Here is an 18,716-nt window from a genome sequence, read left to right as displayed (position 1 = left end):
AATTTTGATTTCAAAAAACCTCTTTTAAACATATTCTTGAATACTTGTAGTTAAACTTTGAAAAAAAAAAATCAATATTTTTTTTATTTCTAGAGTAGAATATTTCCTAAAGTCTTATTGATGCTTTATATATAAAACTATTTAAGCTCATGATAACGGAATTGCTAACCAGATTTATATAAACACCACAAGCACTGTGTTTTACTCTAGCTGGTATAAAACAATACCCCAAAGGAACCGTCACAGACCCTTAAACAATCTATGTATGCATTAATTCGTGCGGTTTTCTAAAAGAGGGCTCTACTAGTATTATTTCGCGTCGTGTTCATCTGTGACTATATTCATTTCAAAGGTACTGTCATTTCGGGTCGTTTTCAGAAGATGTCATTTGTTTAAGCGTGAACAACAATTTGTGTCATTCATTTGAAAATGTCGAAATTTGTACCAGATAAAGTGTTTTTGCGGGGAGTTCTTCTTCATTACTTTAACATGAAGAAAAGTGATTCCGAAAGCCATCGTATTTTACTGGACGTTTATGGTGACCATGCTTTAGCCGAACGAACGTGCCAAAAGTGGTTTGCACGGTTTAAAAGTGGCAATTTTGACTTAGACGACGGAGAACGACCCGGACAGCCAAAAAACTTTCAAGACGAAGAATTGGAGACATTGCTCGATGCAGATGCATGCCAGACGCAAGGAGAACTTGCAAAAGCATTAGGAGTTGATCAAGCAACCGTTTCCAGACGATTAAAATCATTAGGATTCATCTAGAAGCTTGGAAATTGGGTGCCTTATGAATTAAAGCCAAGAGACGTCGAACGTCGATTCTGCATGTCGGAAATGTTGCTTCAACGCCACCAAAAGAAGTAATTTTTGCATCGGATTGTCACTGGCGATGAAAAATGGATTCATTATGATAACCCAAAGCGCAAGAGATCGTATGTGAAGCCCGGCCAACCATCGACATCCACGGCAAAGCCAAATATCCATGGTGTCAAGGTTATGCTATGTATTTGGTGGGATCACAAGGGTTGCTGTATTATGAGCCATTGAAATCGGGTCAGACGATCAATGGGGACCTCTACCGAAAACAATTGATTCGTTTGAAAAAGGCCATCGCGGAAAAACGACCAGAATATGCGACCAGACACGAATCAATAATTTTTCATCATGACAACGCTCGGCCACATGTTGCAAGGCCAGTTACAAACTATTTGGAAGACTGTGGGTGGGAAGTTCAACCTCACCCGCCTTATAGCCCAGACATAGCACCTTCCGATTACCACTTGTTCAGATCAATGCAGAATGCCCTCACCGGAGTACGCTTCACTTCAGAACAGGGTATCAGAAATGGGCTCGATTCTTTCTTGACCTCCAAGCCGGAGAAGTTTTTTTGGGATGGGATCCACAAACTGCCAGAAAGATGGGCAAACATCGTAGCTATGGGCAATACTTTGAACATTAAATGTATAACAATTTTTTTTAATTTTCGAAAAAAAAACCGCACGAATTAATGCATACACTATAATGTATTAATGATCAGAATGAAAAACTGCTCATTTGTCGGAACCGCCGATATCGGACCACTATAGCAAATAGCTGCCATACAATCTAAACGATCAAATAGATGTCCTTGTATGGAAAACTTTTTTATTTGACGAGATATCTTCAAAAAATTTGGCATGGATTATTGTATTCTAAGATAACGCTAGAATCTCCGAAAATATTGTTCACATCTGAATATTATAGCATAGAGCTACCATACAAACAGATCGAACAAAATTAGGATAAAGATATTTTTATACCCTTTTATGCTATAAGTAATGCATCTGTGAAGGGTTTTACAGCTTCGGTGCAACCGTTAATATTTTTTCTTGATCCATAACAAACTTGAATACATTTGCTGAACTCATATCTTTTTATGTATATACAAATGTACATTTATTCATATATTTTTGGTGAATTGGTTTTAATCTTATAAATTTAATCTCTCCCTCTATTTACTCTCTTACTCCTTTTAATCTTACCAAAAAATAAATGCAAAATGCTTAAGTAGAAAGAGGAGAACCATCTTTTATTTGTAAGTACTTGCCTGAGTTTAAAATGTCATACATATATTATAATAAATAACTAATAAAGGGCACCGAAAAGTGTATTATATTATTTACACAATTAAATAGTTAATAATACCATATATGCTTTTGTTGCTCAACATTTATTTAAGAAAGAAAAGTTAACCGCTTTACTTTAGCTTCAGCTACGATTAATGCATATAGTTAACCTACAAAACTCCTTTTTTGTTTCTGAAACTATATATTATATGTTTATGATTGCGTCGAATATTTTTGTACATTTAAATACGCGCCTAAGCGGACTGAGGTTTTGAATACTATAAGGTTTGCTACTCAAAATCAGATATAATATTAATGTCCTATCAGCCATTTGATAACCAATAACGCTTAATAATATTTTGCTGATTTTTGCAATTGAAAAGCCAGATTCCATAAAGCTGTTGTGCTTTAGTTCTCATGACATCAAATATGTATAAGCTTACATATATTTTTACTAAGAACTTTACTTTTTAATCTTTTTATTTATCTAACCCATTTGTATTGTTTATAACAACAGTGTATCACAAAGCTACTTGTATTACATTAAACTAAAAATAATTATTATTTCTCTACAGACGACTCCCGTTGGGAGACAATCGAACAGACAAACAGCGGCACCATACAAGATTTCACAGTCAGCTATCAAATTTTATTACCATCCACTGCTTACACATTCCGAGTGATTGCTTACAATCGCTATGGTATTTCATTCCCCGCCTATTCTAAGGATTCGATTTTGACCCCATCGAAGTTACATTTAGAATATGGTTACCTGCAGCACAAACCATTTTACCGACAAACTTGGTTTATGGTGTCGCTAGCAGCCACTTCAATTGTCATCATTATTATGGTCATTTCTGTGCTGTGCGTGAAAAGCAAAAGTTACAAATATAAACGTGAGTTTGTTTTCATTTTTAATACAATGCTAAACATTATTTGTTTTGTTACATAATTGTGCACATACATATACCATATGTATGTTGTTAATATTTTCCCATTACAGAAGAAGCACAGAAAACCCTTGAGGAATCCATGGCAATGTCTATTGATGAACGACAGGAATTAGCTCTTGAATTGTATCGCTCACGGCATGGTGTCGGTACTGGTACGCTTAATAGTGTTGGTACCTTGAATCGTGGTGCATTAGGAACGCTGGGCAAAAAATCTTCTAATCGGCCGCCGACAAGTTTGCAATTAGGCAAAAGCCCGCCACGCCCATCCCCAGCGTCTGTGGCATACCATAGCGATGAAGAGAGCTTGAAATGTTACGATGAGAACCCAGATGATAGCAGTGTTACAGAGAAGCCATCAGAGGTGAGCTCCTCTGAAGCATCACAGGTAAGAATTAAACAAAAGATAAGAGTCTATTTTGACTAGTTTATAAATACTAGTAGTTAGATGCAAAATGATGAAAGACATTATTTATTCGTAGGGAAAGACTTACTTATTTTCACTATTAAACTCCCTGTAAGTGCTGGGAGATATAAATTATAAGTATGGAGAGCTTAACTAATTTTCACTGATAAATGCTCTCACTATTGTGTATGTTATTTTCTTCCGGTTATTTGCTTGGTGTTAATCTTGAACAAGAAAAATACGATTAATCAGTTTTAATATTTTTCTGTTTTCACATATTTATTTATCACACAGTTCAGATTAAATTCCATACACATTGGGAGCCCTAAAAACTGAGTTCTATATACAATTCAGAATATGAAAAAACATAATTTGTTATTGCAAATATTAGTGATCCGTAAAACGCTTAATATGTTCAGTTAGCTTTCACTTGCTCAATACATAGGGCTCACATGAAATATCCATTCAATTAAACTTTCTTCATATCTATTTATTTTTCAAGCTGAGATTGATAAATCCTCTGGAAGTCAGATAAGTATGTATATACTCGGCTTAGGTTATTACAGTTGTGACAAAGCTGAATGCCTTATAAATAACAAATTTATTACGATTAAATGAGAATATATTACTGATTATTAATTTAAAAATTGTGTTCAGAAAAAAGTTTAACAGATTCAATTGATTAATTTTAACGCAAAATAACTGAAATACATAGTTCATCAGTATCGAATATTCAACTTAAATATGCCTGTTTAATATTTTTTTTTATTTCGCCAATTTGTAAATGCTTTTATTTTCAATGTGGTCTTCGCACTTCTACACTTAACTATATTGTCTATTATTGCAGCACTCCGAGAGTGAGAACGAAAGCGTGCGCTCCGATCCGCACTCGTTCGTCAATCACTATGCCAACGTAAACGATTCCCTACGACAATCGTGGAAGAAACAGAAACCAGTGCGCAACTATTCCAGCTATACCGACTCAGAACCGGAAGGCAGTGCAGTTATGAGTCTTAATGGTGGTCAAATTATTGTGAATAATATGGCCAGATCGAGGGCACCGCTGCCTGGTTTCTCCTCCTTTGTTTGACAATCAACGGAGTTTTAACTTAAGCATTAAATATGTAGTAATATAGTAAACACTAAAGGAAGTAACTAACAACTAAAACATGTATCAATTCACAGGAAAAAAAAGTATGCGCAATTGAACTGACTAGTATGTTAACATTTAAAAGTGTTTTGAAAACAATTAAATTCATGTGACTACGATTTTAGTTTTAATATTATTGAATTAATTACTTGTTTGTTAATTAATATTTTCCAGATTTAGATTATTGAGTGTATACGTTAAGCTAATTTTTTTGTAAAATTATGTTATATAAGGTTCTTATAATCGATGTGCTTGTGCGTACAAATAAAATAATAGAACTATAAATATGTTAGTTCCGCCGATATAAATATTTTACATCATATTTCATTCACTTTAAAAAATACCGTTACTACTATGCACTGTAATGTAACACCATATACTCATATACATACATATATGTACGATGTATTTGAACGGTGTCTAGGTGCATGCAAATCGCTCATTGTATAATTCATAAAAATAGCAACGGTAAATTGTGATAACGCTTAATTTTGCATTTTAATCTAACAATAATGTTGAAGAAATAAAGAAATAAAGTGAAGGTTAGACAAGGTTTCTTATGCTATTTTAAATTAAATGATTCGGCGGATTGAGTGGCATGCATTTTTGCAGTTGTAGACAATAAAAAGGACATTTTCAAAATATCATATACTCGTATATAATATCGAAAAAATAGTAAGTTGAGCATGGATAAATGCTAGTATTGAATTGAAACAACCCCTTATTTTTCTCTATTAACAAACTATGTGCAACATTGTGGACACTTTACTAATTGACTAAATTAAGAAGCTGTGTAAAACATTTATAAATATGTGTTCTACTTATTCGAAACAAATGAGATCAACTTAATTCAACTAAGACTATATTAAATATTTTTTTTTTAGTGTTGAATATAATTATACAAACAATTTAGTATCATTAAATTATAATTTAATCATTAAAGAGCGATGCGTCGTCTAACAAATATATTTCTTTCTCGCATTGCTGAAATATAGAAGAATTCCAACATAATAATAAACTCAAGACTCACATAAGATATAATATGATACGGTCTGGTAAACATTTGTTTTTTCTTTTCGCTTCTTCTTATTTGATAGTTATTGTCAGGTTTAGTGGCTTTTGAACAGAGTATTATAAATAAATTAATAATGATTATACTATGTCATATATTTTATTGATACCATTTCTTTTAGTATAAAAATGTTGAAGCAAATTTAAATTTTACACAGCATCAATATAAGACCGAAAATGTATGATATTTCAATGCAAAAATGTAAACAAACGACAAAATTTAAGCCAAAAATTAAATGATCCGTTATAACAATAACTATATGATTAAGTGTATTGTGATTTTATTATAAATCAATGAAAAATGTGTCTAAATACTCTGCACACTGTAGACGTTCATGCCTCTCAATTCCGGTGTCCAAAATTTAATTTAGGCTTAGTGATAAATATTATATTTTTAATTTCAACATTTTTACATTTTATTTATATATGTTATATATGCTACTTAGTAAAATTATTTATTAGAATTTAGCCTAACATAATTTTAGTGGACTGTAATCTCATTAGTTGTATAACTAATTGAAACTAAGAACTGTAAATATTTTCAAAAATATATATTTTTTTTCGAGCATTTTTAATTTAAACTAGCTAGGTATTTCAATTTCACACAAAACACACAAACTCGTATCGCTTTCATATGGTTAACACGTCCTTATTCCCTGCAAGTGCTTTGATGTCATTAATATAGTATAAGTTCTTAAATATTGCATGCTTAATTTTATAAAATTATTTTGCAATAAATAATTGTATGTATTTCACACAAGGTGTTATTCTTCAACAAAACCCTTTAAGTCTCTTTGTCCACACCAGAATTCACATACATGTAAACACACAATGGCACAATAGCATGTTTCATGTGTAACAAAAGATTAATAATTTAGAAATAAATAACTACAACTAATGGTAATTGAAATAAAATGGGTACTATTGCATTTAAAAAAAGCAAACAAAATTATTAAAAAATACAAGTAGTTCGTAAAAAAAAAAATTTATAAAAAATGTATCATGTATCACCACAGTGCATACAATTACCCATAATAATATTATATTTTTTCTAAACATTTGAAAATGTAGGAGTACAAAATAACATAAAAATATTTGGAATTGCCTTTAAAACTGTAATTATAAAGAACTTTAAATCAATTTGAACAAAATTTAAAAAAATGAAGAGCAATATATGAGTATTTGCATTTGTGTATCTATGTATTTCCTAAGCATACAATTAATGTCACATTTCAATCGACTGATTAATATTATTACACACTAATTTTGTAAAGTACATATAAAAAGTTGTGAATTTATAAATTAATTTCGCTCAATCTATTTTTATATAATAAAATTATTTTTGACATACTTTTTGTACACTGCCTTCTTTTGATATGCAAACATTATTAAGATTAAATATAAACAAGCAATTGCATAAGAACTAGATTCGAATTAAATAACTTAAATTTCATATACAGTTAAGCACTATTTATTTTTAACTCAGTAGAGAAATGCGCTGATCTTAAATATTAACATAGGTAGAGTAGGTCAAATTGAATAGTCAATTAAGTTCGTTAAGTGAGATTGAATAATTGAAACAAAAACAAAATAAATGCAGAAATAAGAACAACAATCATTCAATATTAAATAAAGTAATTTTAAATAAAAAAATCGCACGAAATTGCACTGATTTGTCGACTCCAATATTGTATGCATGTATGATCCTTATATAGTAAGTTAGTAATAAATGATCTATAGGTTAAGCGCAGCTAAAATGCGATAAAAGTATTAAATTGTACTTGAAATAAAAAATCACAATAAATTCGAAGAAAAAATACATAAAAAGTTGTTTACTTAAATTAATTTGGCAACACTATAGGAATGCGTTTTATAATTTACATAAATATTTTAATATAGAGTCCACTGTATTCCACAAAGTGCCGGTTAGCGGCAACAAATAAAGTGCCATAACTACGCTCTACATTAAGATACAAAACTGTAATTTAGTTCAAAGGATCACAGTAGCGAGGCGCACCTATGATCTAAATTTACATTTCAAAGTGGGCGCAGCCCCGCCCTCTAAATGGTTTAATGTACATATTTTTAAAACTGCATAAAATAAATCAACTAAACTTGCTAAGAAGAAATCTGTCTGTGAAAATGGGTAAAATTAGATAATAACCACGCCCACTCCCTATATAAGGATTATGTTGAAAATTATTAAATTTAAACACTGTGAAAATGGCGAAATCCAATAATCACGCTTACTTCACATATAACAAATTTTTAAATCAAACTTTGATAAAATTATCAAATTAAAACTTTGAACAAATAGTGTCGTTTAAGGTATCTCATCTAACGCACAAAAATTAACGAAATCGGGCTGTAACTTTTCAAGGAAAAAACACCAAATATATTATATGAACCCCAGAACATACCGGTCAATCTGTGAAGTCCAATATTGAAAGTTAGGGTGAATATTTTTGTGATGACTTGGCCTTGTGCCGAAAATTGGTAAAATCGGGTCAATACTTCCTTCAGTCCTCATATACTTAATATAAATATTTTCGTAATTCCGGTTGACTTTATACCGCATCTACCTGATTATTTTATGCAAAAGTCATCGAACACACTTACTATTATTTTCATATGTAATTTATGGTCTAAAATATCTTCATTAAAAACAGCCGGACAGACGGAAATAAATAAATCTCAAAGAACACCACAATTGCATTTTCTTCTAACAAGGAAACTTTTGTGGCGACAAATCGTTCTTTATGTGAGAGGTGGCGACGAGGAAGAGGGATCCTTTTTCACAATAGCCGGTTTTACATTACCGGAATTGGTCTGTAAATAGTAAGTTGTTTGTGATTTGAATCTATCAAAGAATTTTGTGGATATACGTTATTTATATGTGTAAGTAACTTAGTTTTAAGAAGTGATTAATGTTCCTATTTTCGATTTATATACTTATTTAAATATTAAGCTCGCATTGTGACGTGCACCATATAATAAAAAATATTCTAATATAATGAACTATCTAATACAATTGATTATTTTGTTAATCAATTTTCATTTGGATATCTGGTAGCCACCAGATTTATATGGTAGCTATGGCAGTTGTCTAACTAGTAAATTCTTTAAGAGAACTACCCTTATTGCGCAACAACTTTAGAACACTTTAAGAGTAATCTCCGTTAGCACTATCAGGTAATTAGCCAGTGACTTAACCGATTGTTGGGTGGCAGGTTAAGAATACAAAGTATTTTCGAAAATTGATTTTACAAACTGTAGTTGTTATGTATTACCTGTATTCCTTTAAAATGCATCTCTGTGTGAAATACTTTTAACATAGATAACCTACAGCTATTATAAAAGATAAATGTCAGTCAGTTTTTTGATACTTATTGGATTTAATTTTTTGTTGTGGAATCGTTCATCCTTTATAATAAGCTTTGTTATAACTTTAAAGACTAATTATATAGGAAAGCAGACAACTTATGAAAAAGTAATGCATTTCCAAGGGTACGCGAATCAGGTAGTCCACCACTTTGAAGAGAATGATGATTCCCGTTCAAATCACTATGACCAAACCGCGTACGACAGTGAAGAAGGTAAAAAATGAATTTATTTAAAATTATTTCGATATAAGTAAAAAAATTCTTTAACATAATTCATTTTCACAGATACTGACGATGCGAGTGAAACGGAATTTCGAAACAACAGCCGTAGCAGTAACGCTACCAACACAACAAACGGGGGCAGCAATCACGAATTAAAAGAACAGTATATCACAATATTAATTTAGTTTGTATATAAAAAATTAAATTTATAACTTTAAATTTGCAGAGTTTATCAACACAAATTAGCCATATTAAATAAACAGCGAGAAGAACTAAAACATCTCGTACATCCTGACTACGTAAAGCGGGTAAAAAAGCTTGAAAATCAGTACAAAGAACGCTTAAGACTGAATGAAATCCACAAAGAATATCTAAAAGAGTGTGTTGAAAAAGACTATCAAGCAGAGCGTCGAGCAGCGCATAAGGAGTATGAAGAGAAAAAGGTAACTAATATGATTCTACCATATTGTTATAATTAACAAAATAACAGTCAGCCAATCCAGCTCATCTCTGCTAACACAGAATTGTTCAAATGTTCAGGTTTTGGACAGAATTTACACGGAGCTTTAGCTTAACGAATGTTTTTTATTGACATAATGCGGGTTTAAGTGTACGTTTAAATATATGTATTTCTGGCGTAGTAAAATTATAAAAATATGTGAAAATATGTGTGTGAACAAGAAAATGGATTTCCTTAAATTATATTATACTTTCAGATTGATTTGAAGGAAAATATACTAGCTGATTTAGAAGAAAGGAAGAAGCTAATAGAGAATGAGCGGTACAATTTGGAGCTAACTAATGACTCAACAGAAGTAAAACCAACTATAACGCGCAAATTACGCAGACGTCCAAATGAACCAGTTCCAGTGGTCGAAAAACGTCGGAAGCCTACAACTGGTCAATTACTTGTGTACTTGTTGGACGATAAAGAAATTGACAGTGATATGAAGGCCATACAGAGAGGCAAGACATTAGCAACTAGTTTGTTAATAAAATCTATTAACAAATGATAATTAATTTTATATATTTATTTATTGTAGCAACGCAACAAAATGGTGTCGGAAACGTTCCTTTCAGTAATTTGCAGCAAGGAGGTTTACTCTCCGAAAGTACAAATGCAAACGCTGCCACTAATATTGAGACACGTATTGAAGATGGCAAACTACTGTATCAAAGGAGATGGTTCCATAGAGGTCAACAGGTATATGTTGAGGGCAAAGATTTGGTTAAATTCGCAGCTACAATTACTGCAATAGGCAATGAAGTAGTAAGTAATACAATAAAAATATATTTTTTATCAACATTAAACATAATTTAAATTATAATGCAGGTATGGGTTAAAAAGACAAACGATAGTAAAGTCAAAATTAATATGTCTCACTTGGCCAAAGGCAAAGTTACAATTAAGCGACGCGCCAACTGATCCAACGCCAAAAGTAGCGCTTTCAGCAGCAGTCTTAACAAGCATAACACTCCATTTATGGTAATGACAACAGCAAATAATTGATAAATTGATACAAATTTAATAAATATGTAATTTTATCAACGTGTAATTATAGATTTAGTATTTTATGTTTATATTATAATGTTTGTCTCGCAATAACTTATTTATTATTCCAACAAGAAAAGTCGTCTCTTTAATTAATTATTAAATATAATTAGCCTTATACATGTAAAAAAGATCAATCAACAATAAAAATTAGATTATGTTTATAATAAAAGAGTATTACAAAAATTCATGCATGTGTAATTCTTTTGGAATGCGCTGAGGTATGTTGAGACTTGTACATATGTATGTTAACCGTTGGAAGTTGTTATAATAAATCGAAATTGGATTAATTGTATGAATCATAAGATAAATGATATTTATGAGGAGTTCAAAAATTTCGTATATCATATACGATGGAAATAATATGTTATGATATCAAGATGTGTCAAACTTAATTATTGTTAAACAAGAACTATAATTGGAATATTTCTAAAGGGAAATTATTACATTTTCGGTTCCTCGTTACCAACTGTTTTTTTTTTTTAATCTTTTGCTAAGCTCATGAATTCAGCGCAAATTTTTTCATTTATCTCTTCAACCCCTGGAATATCTGGCATAATCCACGTATCGTCTGTGCTCTCCAAAGCCTCACTGCATATAGGACAAGTTTTATTATTGACGTTCCTATGAGGGTAAATAATTTATAATCGAAGCATACAATTTATTGAATAATTAGCAAACCATTGTTCAATGCATGGCGTGCAAAAACTATGCGTACAAGGCAGTATTACTTCCGTTAGTCGGTCTAAACAAATGGAGCACTCATCAACATGTTCAGAATGTGAACATGATGAAGGGCTATTTAGACCGCTTGAGGTTTCGCTGCTTGAATTGCGACCAATATTTACAAGGGAATTTACTCGTTCCATTATCATCGATGCGGTTATGTGATTGTTTACAACAGATGCTGCGCCAGACATTTCATCGTCTATTGGAGTTTGGGAAAGTGAACTTCGGCGTGAACACTGCTGGATAAGAAAAATTAGAAGACTAAACTGGTATTATACCTTTCGTGTACCAATTGATTTTCGCTTGACATTAAACTTTCTAGATGAGACTGAAAAGTCCTGAAAACGCACAGGAATTGCTTCAAATTAAGAAATTTATAACTTTCGATTTTCCTCGTAGAAGGATCTACTTTTATGCAAGCAATTTTGACCATCGCTTTCCATAGCATAGATGTGTCTGTACCGCGTTTGATAAGGAATACTAGCTGCTTACCATTTGGATCAATACACTTACGGGAGCTGAAATAACAATAAGTTTATTTGAAGATCAAGTAATTAACGATTTTTACCTAAAAAACAGAGGAAGATTATAAAAGAACTTTTCTTTTTCTTATAATTAAAAAATCCATATACTTACAGCTCATTTAAGTTGTCCAAACATGCTTTAAAATCTTCATAACTTAGAGAGTTTATTTCCGAGAGTACTTTGGCATGGCGAATGACTTGCATGTGAACGGCGTCCACTGTATCTGGAATGGCGCTGTCGCTAATAGATTGAACCTGCCCCATTACCCTTTATTTTGTATGCTAATTATTAAGTAATTTTTTTTTCTGTTCACTTGCTTTTTAATTTCTTAAAAATTTTAACATATCTTTGTACTTTCCATTGCAATTTCTCAAACCGTTACTTGATTTATTACTAAATAATACATTTGGTGGAGAATTGACATTACAAACCGAAAAGATAAAATTGACATTACTATTGCATATGTGTATGTGAACGAACGACCGAAACGAATACAATAATAAAGAAATACACAAAAATAATGCAGCTAGGTCGACATAAAAAGTACTCTTCAAATTGGCCTTCAATTTAATTTACAATTTCAGCAAATTTTTATTTGAATTTATTTAAATAATACAATTATTATACATAAGATGATGCTATAGTAGAAAGTATGGTCCAATATGCTATCTCCTTTACGTCGAAAATATATTGATTCGCAAACTATTTGCTTTTCGCAGTTGCAATTCACAATTTTTAAAACATACTTCAGTTTTTGTTTAAATTTACAGAAAACAAGAGCAGAAAAATTCGCGTTGATATTCCTCACGGCTTTGCCTCCTCATAATTTATAAATTACATACATACTTCAATTTATGTTTAGATTGATGCACTTTCCCTATAACTGTCCATTATGGCAAAAATTACTTTCAGATTTTCTAAAACTATTCTCAACAAAATACGTTGACATTTAGACGTATTAAGTAAAAAAAAAAAACATCAAGAAATCCATGTTGTCAGTAAAATTTTGAAATATATATAGGATAATGCCAATTATATCTTGACCTTTAAGTCCAATTTCCACAATTCTCAATATTTTCATATACTAAAAAGAATCAACCACAAATCACTATTCCACTTTGTTAAAACACCGTACTTTCAAGATAGTTTCATTATTTTTTATTTACTTCAAAATAAAAAATCCCGTCTGGAACATCATTTTATAACTAAAGATGTGGTTACTAGAATATTTTTATATCCACTTTTTATTGTGGGCGTGCACCACGTCCGAATCCACCACGGAAATCAACATCAGCAGCACCAGGACCAGCATCTCCCTTCTTGTCGGGTCCACCGGGCGCACGTCTATAAGCAGTACGGTCCTCACCCGTCTTCGAAGAGTCACCAGTACGAGCAGATGCCGCTGGGCGGGGACGCATTGTCTCTGAGCGTGCTGGACGTTTCAATGTGGCCGGCACAATTTCAGGAGGCAAATGCAAGTAACTGCGAAGGTACTCAATACCTTCATTGGTCAAATACCAGTAATAATGTCTCCATGCGAATTGCTCCTTAACCAGGCCTCGAGAATGAAGCGACTGCAATGTTTTGATAACATGCAAGTTGGGAATGGTCTCCAGCTCAGGGTGCTTGGGAGCATGGAAATCCTTTTTGGCAACGATAACACCCTCTTTGAAGAGATACTCGTAGATAGCTACGCGATGAGCCTTTGGCATAAACATCCTGAAACAAAGAAGAAAACGCGAAATCAATACACACTATTCACTCAATATCAAATCAATCGAGATTTAAGTTTATTGATGTGATATCAATGACCGCTCTAAATGATTTGCTTGTAAGCTGGTATGAAATTTAATTATTCCGAATTAATTAGTCTTGAAAACACATCAGTTATACATTTATGATCAGAATATGTTTAACAACCATTTTTTAATTCTGTACACATATCATTGTAGTGATTACACAGATTTTCAACGATAAATTTTAATATTTTTTACATACTTTAGCGTCTTTTGTGGAGCAGTCACCGGAAAGAAAGGAAAGGTTAAATGACAGCTGTCATTTTGGCCTTTGACATTCAGCACTTCAGCGCTATTGTCATTTTATTCATTCAGCGCATTGCCAAATACAAACATTATCATTGATTGTGAACTAGACATCATAGATGCTAATTTCCTTGTTATAGAGAAAAGTTTCAATAAAGTTATATATAAAAAAAAATGAAAGGTTTCAAGAGATAAATAGTCATATGGCAAAGTATATAAAATATATAACACGAATAATAACCAAATTTATATTTACGCCCTGCCATTCTATTGTGAATAAAAATGTCACATTTCTAATTTTTCATGCTACTAATTTAACAATTACAACCTCATCACGCATTATTTAATTACGAAACGCTTCCTCACATGTTTAATAGATTTTTTTTTAAATTTATTATAGATGCGTGATTCGAAGTCAGCAAATACTCCTTGAGCCCTTGAACCTCAATATAGAAATACAAACTTAAGAAAATTACGAAAAGCTCAAAAATTAAACAAATTTGATCGTAAAAGAATTTGTTACTTAGTAATCGCAAAAAATACAAACAATTTATTTTTTGTAATCTTTTTTACATATTAACAGAGAATGTAAAATATCTACATTAATAATCTTTATTTTTTATTATAATAATCTACATTCTCTGATATTAAGAAAGATGCAATTAGTAAGAAGCATTTTTTCCATGTCTAGTTCAATTTATTTTTAACCGCTGGTACCTTAACTGGATGATAGCTTTAACTGACAGAACCTTTTTTACAAAGTTGTGGTTAGCTGACCTACAGATAGTTTGATTGTGGTTTTAATAGGAGAGGGGACGACACCGCTCGCTGCTTCGGCATTCCTTAACGTTTTGAAAGTCCTTTCATGGTTGCTACAGCGCTCGATTTCAAAGGAATATTTACATTATGTCCGAATATTTAAATGTTATTGTTGTAATGTGTATATGAATACAAATATGCATAATAAATAATGATAATGTGCGATAGAAGAATCCCCGTCTGAACTCCGTCTATACTTACAGATTTTACAGCTGACAGCTGTCATCTCGTGGTGTGTTTAGAAACTAACCAATACTCCTTTTTTCAATAAAGTTTTCCAGAACATAACAGACATATGGTTGTTAACCAGATATGCAGAAAACAATTTTTTAACATGGTGTCGATTCTGGTTAAGCGCATTATCAGACATTGAGAATACGGCCTTAAAATTAATAAATAATACATGGATAAAGAATTATTAGAATATCCGTAGTTTCCACAGTACAAGTTAAAAACCCGTTTGTCACAGAAAATGAAAACTCTCCAGCTTTTCTGGCTTTCCATTATTTAAAAAAAAAATCTCAAAAATTGCCTTATTTTAGGCGATTTCACTAGGTGTGTCCTTTAACTCATTTAAGAATAAAGTGCATGTAATACAATTGGGGGTGGCCCATTGATGCAATACATTTAGAGAGAACGAAACAAAGTTGGGAAGTCTTCACTTTCCATGCACGGGTATAGAGAGAAACAATTTTTTCAACTAATAGCTGCCTTCCAGTCGTTATTTCACTGTTCGTTATCTTTGTCAACTACTCTCTTAAATTTAGATGCCAAAGCAACAACAAAGTTCTCGAATTGAATTTATACAAACGAGTATGCGAATTTGTTATTAAAGTGGTATAACCGCTATATTCAAACCTAGCATGTTTTGTATTACACAGTTTAGACCAGTTCTACCATTTTGAATGACTCATATGACAAATTCTATATACAACAAAATTTTAATTTGTGTTTCAAACTTAAGACTTGAAATACATATATAATAGTTATTTATACAAAACGCAAAGCTCGGAATTAAGAAGTTATTGAAACGTATTATATCGCGGAAATAAGAATTCCTTTATCAGATGAAATGCTAGTGTTTTACGTTTGGTACGTAAGCTGCAATTTAGCAAAATAATATTCAAAACATAAATTTAAACAAAACATGGAAAATATTTCAATGATAATTATTAGCATAAGTAAATATGATTGCTCATATTTAATTATTGAATTGGTAAAAAAACTTTATGCAACAAATTATTTAATTCGTAAAATATGAATTCTTATTTTTCCTCCACATAAATTTTGTAAATCCTCATAAAATTTTTAAACAGTTGAAGAGTTCAAACGTGCGCTATATCAGCTGGAACATATTTACCCGGCCATTTCGAGAATGAATATTTCATGATTGCAAATGCCCAAACAAGAACATTGCCAACCTCATTGACAGATGATTAGCAATATATATTGCCTGTGAAGATGCGGCGTAAGAAAATTGCATGCCGGTTCGAATATTTTCGGGAATAATACGTTTTCCCTACTGGCACCGAATAATTGGCACGTGTGGCCACAGCGTTAGCGCAAAGGTGCAACGGAAGTGCTGCCAATTTTTTTTGAAAATCCGGTATAATTTGCTATATTCGTTACTCCTCAACGGTTGTCGAATCGAAGACAGCTAATATAAATTCTTCTATGCTACCAAGTATTGCTTTACACATTTTATACCTTCTACCATTGTGAATGGCTCAATTGACAATTTGCTGTAAAAAATTAAAATGCAAATATTTTTTATTGATTTTCAAAGCATAATAAATCAATTATAGCTATTTAAACATAACATAAGGCATGCAGGGTTGCAAATAATGGATTTTAATTAAGTTTTATTTATTTTTTAATCCCAAATACGGAAACTTAATTTTTTGGTTGGTTGGTTGGTTGGCTTATTTTTATTCCCAAATATCGGGGCAAAATAAAAAGAAAAATTTTAATCTCAAGTACATAATTAAGAATTAAAAAAAGAATTTGTTTGAGAATTGAAATTTTTTCGCGTTTATTCAAATCAACAAATCATATTTTCAATTTTTAATCCGAAACATCTTGGATTAAAAAATGAACTGCCAGTTTGTTTGAACAACCGGTATAGTTTGTTATATTCGCTACTCTCCAAAGCTAGGCGAATCGTAGGCAACTTGTACTTTACCATGTCAGCACATAAGATTTATACCAGTTGTTTATTTATTTCGCAACTCTAAAAGACCTACCAAATCACAGGCAGTTAATAGTGAACTAATATTTTCAGCAAAAGAAAACAAAGCTTATGTATGTCACACTAGTTTTAAATAATTTGGATTTCAAATGACCCTTTTTTTTGTGGTTTCTTAAAGTTTCGACTGCTTGTGGCTGTTTTGGGGGTCGTGGGAGTGCTTTACACAAAATATTTCCATATTTATCACGTTCAGTTTTTAGCAAGATGTTGCAGGAGTCTAAAATTTTTAAAAGGATTTCAATGAATATAATTGCGTACAATTTTGTTGCACCCTGTAATGTCTTCTGCTCACACTATTTAGCACTGATTATTTATTCACTGGTTATTCCATGGACTTTGATAACACACTTTTACCGGTGATTATCGAATAAGACTTACCTGCTTACCTCATTGAAGAGGAATCAACTGAAAATTCCTTATACGTAAAAAGATGATTTATTTACCAGCTTAAATAAATATTTTTCAAGTTTATGAATACATTTTGCACTTCAAATGGTTAAATTTTGACTTTGCCTAAACCGATCGCTAGACGACAATTCACGATTCCCCTAACTCACAGTTTCATTAAACTAGACGATAATTTTACTAACTAAACTCATATTCAAATCAGAATGTCATATCAACCCCTGTACCTCAAATCATATAGTTATATGGTAAACTACTTTACAAACTTTGAAACAACAAACCTAATCAGACATCCGACTCCTTTTTTTCTTACAACTAACTATTTTTTTCACGTATTAAAGTCCTAAGGGATGAAAGTTGTCAGATTTCGGTCAGAAATATACCATTATCGCACTAGCCTCTATTTTCGTCTAATGTTTACATAAATATATACAAAATAATAAATAAACCCATTAATAAACTGTCAGTAATTGGTATAGGTCTGATCTAGTTGTAAACTAGTACATTTCCTGACTAGTTTGTTGTTCGATAATAATATACTGAAGTATTTATAATTGTTTTTAGAATCTGGACCAAACTTTAGTGTCGTGCTTTTCATTATTATAAATATTTTCATTTTTTATATAGGTACTTGTATATAGCACTTAGTTCGGGTATATTGACCCATGAAATTTTGTGACATATTCACGTGAAAGCACATACTTTTATGAAACAAACAAAATAAAATATGACGAATACTTGGCAGAATATTTACGAAGTTTGATTCATTGTCTTTTATACTTCAACAATATATACAAGGTAAAATCGTGTTAATGTTAACAGAGATGGATTTTACTTATTGATATTTAGGCCTTATAGTGATCTCTGCTCAATAAATGTCTTAAACAATTTTTACATTAGATCATATAAGGACACATACTAATAGAATTTAAGGAATTAACGTAGAGACTATTTATATACACAACTTACTATAAAACTTAAACGTTGATATCATTGCAAATTTATGAATATATACATATGTAGTATATGATTAGATTTATATAGACCGATTTCTTACTGCTGATATAATAGATTAGCCGAGCGTTTGACTCTGAGATTACGCA

At 31.5% G+C, this 18,716-nt stretch overlaps 4 protein-coding genes across 17 annotated transcripts in view; 2 read left to right on the top strand and 2 right to left on the bottom strand.

Moving 5' to 3' along the window:
• The window catches only part of sdk (sidekick cell adhesion molecule), a 98,017-nt gene extending 90,502 nt beyond the window's left edge, over positions 1-7,515 (top strand). For 7 of the 13 annotated variants that reach the window (XM_036366075.2, XM_036366074.2, XM_036366072.2 and 4 more), the window contains 4 exons: positions 2,057-2,080; positions 2,687-3,007; positions 3,115-3,449; positions 4,315-7,515. In XM_036366075.2, coding sequence (XP_036221968.2) covers positions 2,057-2,080; positions 2,687-3,007; positions 3,115-3,449; positions 4,315-4,557 — 923 coding nt within the window. In that variant the 3' untranslated portion in view covers positions 4,558-7,515. Of the gene's footprint in view, positions 1-2,056; positions 2,081-2,686; positions 3,008-3,114; positions 3,450-3,969; positions 4,003-4,314 lie in introns of all 13 variants that reach the window. The other 6 variants (XM_014236086.3, XM_014236084.3, XM_014236083.3 and 3 more) reach the window with 2 other exon arrangements.
• Positions 7,516-9,055: 1,540 nt separating this feature from the next.
• On the top strand, positions 9,056-10,735 carry LOC106618362 (sin3 histone deacetylase corepressor complex component SDS3). Its single transcript, XM_014236088.3, has 6 exons — positions 9,056-9,284; positions 9,357-9,456; positions 9,520-9,736; positions 10,010-10,259; positions 10,337-10,563; positions 10,627-10,735. The coding sequence occupies exons 1-6, from the start codon at positions 9,182-9,184 to the stop codon at positions 10,717-10,719; spliced, it is 990 nt and encodes a 329-aa protein (XP_014091563.2). The 5' UTR covers positions 9,056-9,181; the 3' UTR covers positions 10,720-10,735.
• Positions 10,736-11,203: 468 nt separating this feature from the next.
• On the bottom strand, positions 11,204-13,092 carry LOC106618363 (RING finger protein 141). 2 transcript variants are annotated; one of them, XM_070109424.1, is made up of 4 exons: positions 12,211-13,092; positions 11,864-12,092; positions 11,527-11,813; positions 11,204-11,469 (listed from the first exon to the last, which is right to left on the bottom strand). In XM_070109424.1, the coding sequence occupies exons 1-4, from the start codon at positions 12,360-12,362 to the stop codon at positions 11,328-11,330; spliced, it is 810 nt and encodes a 269-aa protein (XP_069965525.1). In that variant the 5' UTR covers positions 12,363-13,092; the 3' UTR covers positions 11,204-11,327. The 2 variants fall into 2 exon arrangements, with proteins under 2 accessions (XP_069965525.1, XP_069965526.1); XM_070109425.1 differs by having other exon boundaries at positions 11,527-11,810; positions 12,211-12,628.
• A 142-nt stretch (positions 13,093-13,234) lies between these two features.
• RpS10b (Ribosomal protein S10b) lies at positions 13,235-14,185 on the bottom strand. The gene is made up of 2 exons (XM_014236092.3): positions 14,098-14,185; positions 13,235-13,818 (listed from the first exon to the last, which is right to left on the bottom strand). Exon 2 carries the CDS (start codon positions 13,815-13,817, stop codon positions 13,344-13,346), a length of 474 nt encoding a protein of 157 aa, XP_014091567.1. The 5' UTR covers position 13,818; positions 14,098-14,185; the 3' UTR covers positions 13,235-13,343.
• Between the last annotated feature and the right edge of the window lie 4,531 nt (positions 14,186-18,716).

The sequence above is a fragment of the Bactrocera oleae genome, chromosome 5 (genome assembly GCF_042242935.1).
Source record: "Bactrocera oleae isolate idBacOlea1 chromosome 5, idBacOlea1, whole genome shotgun sequence".
Lineage (NCBI taxonomy): Eukaryota > Metazoa > Arthropoda > Insecta > Diptera > Tephritidae > Bactrocera > Bactrocera oleae.
The sequence above is the reverse complement of the archived record's forward strand: the minus strand, read 5'-3'. Positions and strand labels throughout refer to the sequence as shown.

Excerpts from the sequence above, each read along its gene's own strand:
- LOC106618362 (XM_014236088.3), top strand. The coding sequence starts at position 9,182 with ATGCATTTCCAAGGGTACGCGAATCAGGTAGTCCACCACTTTGAAGAG. Across the intron at positions 9,737-10,009 it reads AGGAGTATGAAGAGAAAAAG|ATTGATTTGAAGGAAAATAT; the intron begins GTAACTAATATG and ends TTATACTTTCAG. Across the intron at positions 10,564-10,626 it reads CTGCAATAGGCAATGAAGTA|GTATGGGTTAAAAAGACAAA; the intron begins GTAAGTAATACA and ends ATTATAATGCAG.
- LOC106618363 (XM_070109424.1), bottom strand. The coding sequence starts at position 12,362 with ATGGGGCAGGTTCAATCTATTAGCGACAGCGCCATTCCAGATACAGTG. Across the intron at positions 11,814-11,863 it reads TGTCAAGCGAAAATCAATTG|CAGTGTTCACGCCGAAGTTC; the intron begins GTACACGAAAGG and ends TTTCTTATCCAG. Across the intron at positions 11,470-11,526 it reads ACGCCATGCATTGAACAATG|GAACGTCAATAATAAAACTT; the intron begins GTTTGCTAATTA and ends TTACCCTCATAG.
- RpS10b (XM_014236092.3), bottom strand. The coding sequence starts at position 13,817 with ATGTTTATGCCAAAGGCTCATCGCGTAGCTATCTACGAGTATCTCTTC.